The 8,260-nt window shown below is 31.0% G+C and overlaps 1 protein-coding gene across 1 annotated transcript; it reads right to left on the bottom strand.

Annotated features, from left to right (window-relative positions):
- Positions 1-4,348: 4,348 nt before the first annotated feature.
- LOC133315158 (uncharacterized) lies at positions 4,349-4,795 on the bottom strand. The gene has a single exon (XM_061516729.1). It carries the CDS (start codon positions 4,793-4,795, stop codon positions 4,349-4,351), a length of 447 nt encoding a protein of 148 aa, XP_061372713.1.
- Between the last annotated feature and the right edge of the window lie 3,465 nt (positions 4,796-8,260).

The following is an 8,260-nucleotide window of genomic DNA, read 5'->3' as shown; positions in this document are numbered from 1 at the left end:
CAGAGCTACCTTAAAAATGTAAATTTTAAAGTATATTGGCTTTCTTGTTTGAGCAGGGTTATATTGAAATAAAAAATTATTTTTTTACAAATTTACAAACTACATTTTATCTTATCAGTAAGACTTCACTCAAGAGTGTTTTACTGATAAGATATAATGTAGTTTATAAATAAAAAATTTATAAATAATTTTAATATAATATTTCCCTCCTTGTTTTTACAATGATAAATTAATAACAGTGAAAAAAGTAAATGCTCAAGTAATTAAGGGTTGCCAAACCATGAGAGTTATGGAGATTTTGAAGAAAGTGAAGGAAAGAGAGTTTGTATGAAGCAGGGTCAACATTATGCGTATCAAGTTTTTTTTTTCTCCTCATATTACACAACAAAGATTATATCAAAATGATAAAACAAAATTAATAACATCATAAATAATATAACAAAAAAATTATAAATGCGTAAAGATAGTAAGCTCTTGAGGGGGCATTTGGTAGAGAAAAAAAAAATTATCCGAAAATCTTAATTTTCAGAAATATAATTTTTACATTCAATTTACAATAATATCCGAAAATTAAAAATTTAAAAAATTCAGCTTTTCCAAAATTATAAAGAACACCGGGTATCAAACGCCGGGGGGAGTGTCAAAATTAGCTGGACTAGGTGGAAAGTGATTGTGATGACTGATGATCAATGGTGACCTCGATTACTGGTCATGATTAGTTCTTTAGTGGTATACATTAGCCTTATATGTGAACAGTGAGCTTAAGCAAGCATACTGATTAGACACCCACCATGACCAGGAGTAGAATGCAAGTTTCAGTAAAGCCAAATGGGGTTTGGTGGAAGTTATGATTATATTTTATCTTGTTTATTCACGCCCATTCTCTTTGGCCATGGATGTTCTCATTTGGCTGGCACTTCAAAACATTGAACTTGCAATCCCAACACTCGAAATGAAATCCAAGAGGATAATCAATCATTGCTATGTGACACTCATTAAAATATATATCTACACAGCTAACCAATCGAAGAATAACGTTATGCTAAACAAATATATACAGATAGGGATTATTTTGCATCAATTTATATTGATCGTTTATTCTATTTATTCATAATAATTTTAATTTATTAGATAGGTGAATTCTTAGATATAAATAAATCAATAACTAAATTTTGGTATAAAATTTCGTATTCTTATACAAATATAAGAATAACTTATTTTTCGGTAAACTAAGAATAACTTATTTATATATGTGGAATGGTGAACAAATAAGAATTGATTTTACATCCTATCATTCTCATACAATATAAATCATATATTACTCACCAAGCAGTATCAATAGCAAAATATTACTCGTATGATTAACTTTCTTTCTTTCTTTCTTTTGTAAATCTCGTATGATTAACTTTAACTACAAATATTTCATAAAAACACATGTACGACACAACTAATATGAGACTTTTCTTTCTTTCTTTCTTTTTTAAAAAAAATCTCTTGCATTTATAAAATCCTACTAATCGTTAGTAACTTTTTAACTATATTTCAAACCATTGTTTTAAGGTAGACAGAGACATTTATTACGACCATTTTTTTTCGTATACTAATTTTCTTGGTAGACAATATTGAATTTTTTTTTTTTATACTATCACACAAATAGTGACAAGGACATCTTACTCTAATACTTACGACAAGAATGCTAACGATCTCAAATGCAAATAGAGATTTTCTTAAAGGATTACTTAAAGTTCTTGGCCCTAAAGCCAGTGATCTTTTTGAAAAGGATGATCAGATAGCAAAATTAGTAACTACGAAGAGAGTCAAACTCATACAATTATATAAATCTGATTCAAAATATGTGAACTAGTTGACAAAGTCAATTGTGTTTCAACGTAGGAAGAAATAGGTATATATCACCACACCAAAAAGTTATACATATTTGATCAAGGGTTTTATAAAAGTTATGTTGCAAGAAAAGTGATTGTGTAATGTTATAGAGATTTGTTTTGCGTGCGTTAGTTTTTTTTTTTTTTTATGCTTCAAAAAGTGCGGGCCCCACAAAATGTTGTATGTGTAGGAAATTTTTTTGTGTCATATAACATGATGAACGCAAACCCCTTTGATCAATGTAATAAGAATTGGATTAGATCACACACAATTGAGCCTGGTTAAATGGCTATTTGGGTCTTCTCGGGAGTAGATGTTGTTGAAAATGCTATGCGGGATGCTTCAATGGGATCCTCTGCGAGTCTGGTATTGGATTTTCTTGATTGGTCGAGAGAGATGTGTGGGGTACTTGCAAGACACTTCCACCTTCAAATCAGTTTGTGAGCAATGAGTTTAAGTAAAAATGGATTAGTTGATTATATATGGGTTTCAAACCTTCATTACATAATGGTTGGATGTCCTACTTAAGTTGCTTTAATATGGCAGCATTTAACTTCATTGGTGAGTAAAAATGGCTCTTGTAGATTATCCCGCGTGTGAAATGTCTATTTGTAGATTATGCCTTATAGGTATAGTTGGAATCAAATATCTACCCCTTAGCTATTAACTATTAAAGTGACAATAAAATTCTGAGTTGTTGATGTTGTCAGTTGCTGATATACCCTTGTGAGATTACGTCAACGCAGAATAAATACATTTCCTTAGCCTTAAATGTTAATTGTGGGGCCTCTAGAGCCATTTATAGGAGAGAAAATGTAGAGCTCCTGGCCCATTGGTCCCTCAAGAGAGAAAAAAGTAAAGAGAGAAAGAGGAGAGAGGAGAGAGAGAGGGAGAAGAAAAAGAAAAAGAAAAATCAGGGAATAAAATTCTCATTTCTAGATTGGACCTTATATCTCTCATAGGATAGGTATATATCAATATTAATATATTTCACAAAACTCAATATACTTGTGTGTTAAATTAGTTTATTTTATAATTAAAATTTTATTTGAAAAATCTTAAAAAAAGTTTTATGCACTATGTGTTATTGTATTATTTAATAAAAACAAAAAATTGCATAATTCACTAGTGACAGCGACAGAGGATTCGGTGGGTGACGGGGAATTTTTCCCGTAAGATAGGCTTTCCAGTTATTTGTGGAACTTTTGCGGTCGCAATCATCAAATAGACTCATTCTCTATCTATCTCAACATTTCTACAGTAACCAGTCAACAATTCCGTTCGCTTAACTATTACAACAAAACAGAATCCAAAGCAAAGCAGATTCAGCGATGATTAATTAATTAACTAATGTTTAAAATATGTAGGAAAAACTTCAAAAAAACTGCCTGTAATTTTTTTTAGAATTATTTATCCCCTCACCAAAATTTTGAATTATTTATACTTTATTTAAAAAAAAATTATCATTTATTCTCTAATTTAAATTTTTTTATCACTTATCCCTAATTTAGAAGAATGAGTGATAAATAAACTTTAAATTAAAAATATAAATGATTCAAAAATTTGAAAAGGGAATAAGTGATTATGAAGTAACTAAAGAAGGGTTTCTGAGATTTTTCCAAATATAAATGTGTGTAACTGTATGAAGTCTCATATTTACTAAGCAAATATTAAGTGAGGATCATATAAATACACATAGACCAAGAACCTAATTTTGACTTGAGACGTGGTATCATGTCAATTTACTTATTATAATTTATTATTTAGTCTTGTTTTAATTTGAAACCTGGTGTCAATTCATTTATTATGATTATCATTTGACCCTTTAACGCAGGAATCTTCTGTAAAGGATTCGGCTCCCCGTTACCATTTTCAACAACTAATTCATTATACAATTGTCTCCCTTCACAATCGCACATTGTTTAGCAAAATTAGAAGAACGTATCACATATGTAGATACCAGCAATAGGTACATGGACTTTGGATACTCATGTAGCTATTAAATTGGAAGAATATAAGATGAAGAGCCCATTTTCCTCTTTGAATAGTTGCAAAAGCCAAAGCAATTCTTAAGCTTTATCTTCATGATATTACTTTGTGGAAAAGAAAATTAAAGACAGAGAAGCAAAGGAACTCAAAGACAGAGTTCATCGTGACTTTCAGAACTCAGAAGCTGTAACGGGATAGCTTCAAGGCATAGGTTGAAAATTTTAAGTTGAATTAAAAAAACTATAAGAGAGAAAAATTAGCCAAATATCTTTCCTGCAAATGGGTAAATTAATGTACAGATAGTGAGGGAGAGATAGAGAGAGACATGACGTTCCCTAAAGATCCTTTCATACACCATTCTTAAACCCAACCAAGAAAAATAAAATAATTAAAATAACCGAAAATAACAACACCCAAAAAAAAAAAAAAAAAACGAATTTCGTAGTTCAAACCTTGAATTAATTAAAAAAAAAAGTCAATAATTTTCATCCACAACATCTACACTTGCGCCGCAAGACAAGAACTTGTGGAAAATGCTAAACAAAGCAGAGTACGAGATTTCCTTCATTTTCCTCCAAACCAAACACTTCCTTCTTCTACCCTGATGAGTCCTTCTCTTCTTCCTTCCACCGTGAGCCACTTTCTCCTTTACCTTCCCAAAACATTTCTGGGTTTTCTCGGGAACGGTCTCTTTCCTGGAAAATTTGTAGCTTTTCAGGTACATCTGTCTGCAGGAGATGCTATCCACAACCCTTGGGTGGCCATACACGTGCGAAGAACCCCTTCTACCATTTGAGCTCACCGATCTCACAAACTCTGCATCCGATTCCGGCCACTTGTAGAGGTTCACGTAGGTTGCTCGAACCGGCACGCGTGGGTCACGTGCGTCGTTCACGCAGTTGGATATGCAAACCGATGTCATTTCTCGCTTCTCACTTAGCTTTCCTGTGAAGGGTTCTCAGGGTATAAATTGCAAGTGGAAATTAAAAAAAATAAAAGGCTTGGATTGCAAGAAAAGGGTGTGGGAAAAGAAGAGGAGGATAATTGAATGGATTTATAATAATGGGTTTTTGTTCATGTAATTATCATGTGTTATGATTTGCAATGACTATGTTTTTTTTGTAAAAACCCCTTTAATTGAATATTGTGTGTGAGTTTGTGCTGTTAGGCAAGAGTTAGATGGCCTAAAGAAAATGCCAGCTTAATCTGCATATTAAAATGGGTTTTATATATGTTACCAAAAATGGAAGAGGCTGTGTTGAATAGTCATGTTTCTTTCTTTTTTGCCTTTTCTCTTTTGCTTCTCTGTCAGCATTTGATGATGTGACTTCTACATGCGTTGTTATTAAAATGGATGGCCATTTATTATTGTTTTAAATTTTATTACGAGATAATATTATCTTCTATTACTTCTATACATTAATACATATATAAAAGCATGTAAAGTAAGATCTAATTTTTCTCTTTTAATCTTTTCGTTTCAAATGTGTGTATGTATAAAATAAGAAATTTTAAATCCTAGTATGCATCATAAGGAAACTTGTGATAAAGAGAAATTACTATTAATTAAACGGGTTAATCGACAAATTTACTTGTATATCATATTTGCTCAACCTATTTCTAAACCATATGAAAATTTACTAGTCACACTCGAATTTTCAAACTATTACAAATGAATTATCAATAAAAAGTCAACAAATAAGTATTAATTAGTCCAAGAGGTGGAGCACGTAGAACTCCACGTGTGATTAGTGTTCACCCACATGGCCACAACAAGTATATCCCTGTAATCTGTAAGCTTCCTATGAATTTATGAAAGCATTAATGGCAGCATTTATATTGGTGTGGAACATTGGATGACATGTGGTAAACAGAGTGGCGTGAGTTAAATTAAAAAGGAAAAATAATTAAAAAATGTTATAAACAAAGCGTCAAATATGAAATTCATCGTAGTTATCTTTTGTTAATGCCTATTTTTAGTTGTGTGATTGATATTGATAATAAATATGGATGGAGTCAAACAGTGTAAGAAGCAACGTGTTTGCTTTGAGGGAAGTTTTTGAAGGGATGCCATCGCCGTGGCAAAGTTGGAGCTTGTATGTTGAGAGCAGCTCCTATTTTCAGAACATATATAATCACTATAGCGCATTTAATTTGTAATTTTCTTTATATTTCTTGTTAGAGTTATTTACACTATTATGTCATAATAAATTATGATTGTTACAAACTTTATTAGTAACTAGTGAATTACCCGTGCATTGCACGGAGAAAAAAAAATCAATTTGTTTGTCTCGTAAGAACTAACGCAATACATGCAAGATGTCGAACCTACATTTTTTATCCTTCAGTATAAAAGGAATGAATGAGTAATAATGTACAAATGAAAGTATGAAAGAAAAAGGCACACGAACAAATGAGTACAAATAAAAATTGTCATAACAATACCTCCATATATTCATGACGATGGAATATTGTTTGTTCAAAAATAACAGTTAGCAATATACCATGTGTGTATGAAAAACGATTCCTGCATGAGTAGAAAAAGTTAGCAGTTAAAAAAACCAAACGGTAACGAAAATAAGTAAAAAAACACTCAATTGCCATTTTTTTTTGTCTTTACCTGTACCAAGCAGTGATGTTATGTCATAATAGACAGAAGAAAATTCACGACATTAATATTTGAAATACTTCCTTGTAAACTATATTAAGGATACTATTTGTGACACAACCGTTTTCATCAAGTATCAATATCTTCAATCCACGCTTGCTCTTTACTCTAGACAGTGCCACATATAATTGCCCATGAGTGAAGACAGGTTTGGGGAGATAAATTGCAACATGAGAAAGAGATTGTCCTTGGCTCTTATTGATAGTCATGGCAAATGACGGATAATATAATCTGTAAAAAAAAAATCAAAAAGAAATGAAAATAAATACCTTCATTGTTAGAAGTTGTGGTAGGCACATTGGAATTATTGATTTCTATATCTGTTATACAAAGAAAAAATGGATTGAGAACAAAAAAAAATACATTTCAATACCAATTTTTTTTTTTATGTATTTAAAGAAAAAAAGGTACAATAATCGAACACAAAGCAATTAAATAATAAAAAATTTTAAAATTAATTCAAAGACCGTTGCTGATAGAAATCATATTTGGCATATTGGAATTATTTATATGCATATTTGCAACAACAAAAAATGTAAATAATAAAAAAGACAGCCCAACACGATTTTATTTTTCCAATATATTAAATTTAGCAATTGTGCACCTTCACTGGTAGAGGTAATGTCTTGACACATTTTTGTCATTGATTTCAAAATCTGCAACAACATTGAGAAATTTAAAAAATGAACAAAATAAAGTTTCATATAATGAATGAAGCAAATGGTCTCCATTTGTACTATGAGTAGGAATCAACAGAGTACATGTATTAATTTTTTTTATAACACATGGTTATATTGCATTTGACTCAAGGACGAATTACCTGTTAAGTCAAGCATCTTTGGTATATCGTTTATCGCTACACATTGCTTAGAGTTTTTTTTTTTTTTTGAACCATTAATCCTTTCCACCTAATTGTAGCATTTTGGCCAACTAAAAAAAACAACAACAAAACTTTAAGCATTGTAATTTTGCATTTGTAGTTGACATGAAATATTACCTTATATAACCCTATCTAAAATGCTTAATTTACATAAAAATTACCTTCCATGGGAGGAGAATGAGTATAATCTTTAGCAATGTTTGATGTAACATTCGACAGAGTATGCGTATTATTTTCAAATGCACTGCTTGGTTAAAAAAAAAAATTAACATATGATTCATAAGTTGGGCTTGCCTTTTATACGAAAAGTAACATGCGTGAAGATATAACGCTTAAAAATACACATATGCAAGTACCTGGCAACGGTTGACGGAGGAAACAGAGTTACATTTTCTAAGCAACATAGATAAAGTAAATTAGATGCCAACACAACCTCCTTTTTTTTCGTAACAACAATAAAAATTCTGTACAGGAAAAAGAGAGTTACGTACCACTAGTTATATCACAAAGATGTTGTATGCCGCATGTAAACTCATTTCGTTCAGTGGTGATCTGAGTAAGGCTGTAATTTTTAAAACAGAAAAAAAAAGAATGAATGAATAATAATAAAATTTAAATGAATCAGCGGACTTGCAATAAAATTACCTGCCAATGGTGGACGCAGATAACGGAGAAAGATTTTCTACATAAAAAAATACAGATTTCATTAAATATAAGAACACAACTAATCACAGTTCATACTCTTATAACACACGGTTGCAGTTCAATTTAGGCGAACATGAATTACCTGTTAAGTGAAGCATACGTGGTACATTGTGTGATGTTACACATGTCTTAGA

This window comes from Gastrolobium bilobum, unplaced genomic scaffold, assembly GCF_033153095.1.
Source record: "Gastrolobium bilobum isolate Gb01-03AN ecotype WA unplaced genomic scaffold, APGP_CSIRO_Gbil_v1 utg63778, whole genome shotgun sequence".
NCBI classification, from domain to species: domain Eukaryota; kingdom Viridiplantae; phylum Streptophyta; class Magnoliopsida; order Fabales; family Fabaceae; genus Gastrolobium; species Gastrolobium bilobum.
Note: the sequence above shows the minus strand (reverse complement) of the source record. Positions and strands in the feature narration are given on the sequence as shown.

Excerpts from the sequence above, each read along its gene's own strand:
- LOC133315158 (XM_061516729.1), bottom strand. The coding sequence starts at position 4,795 with ATGACATCGGTTTGCATATCCAACTGCGTGAACGACGCACGTGACCCA.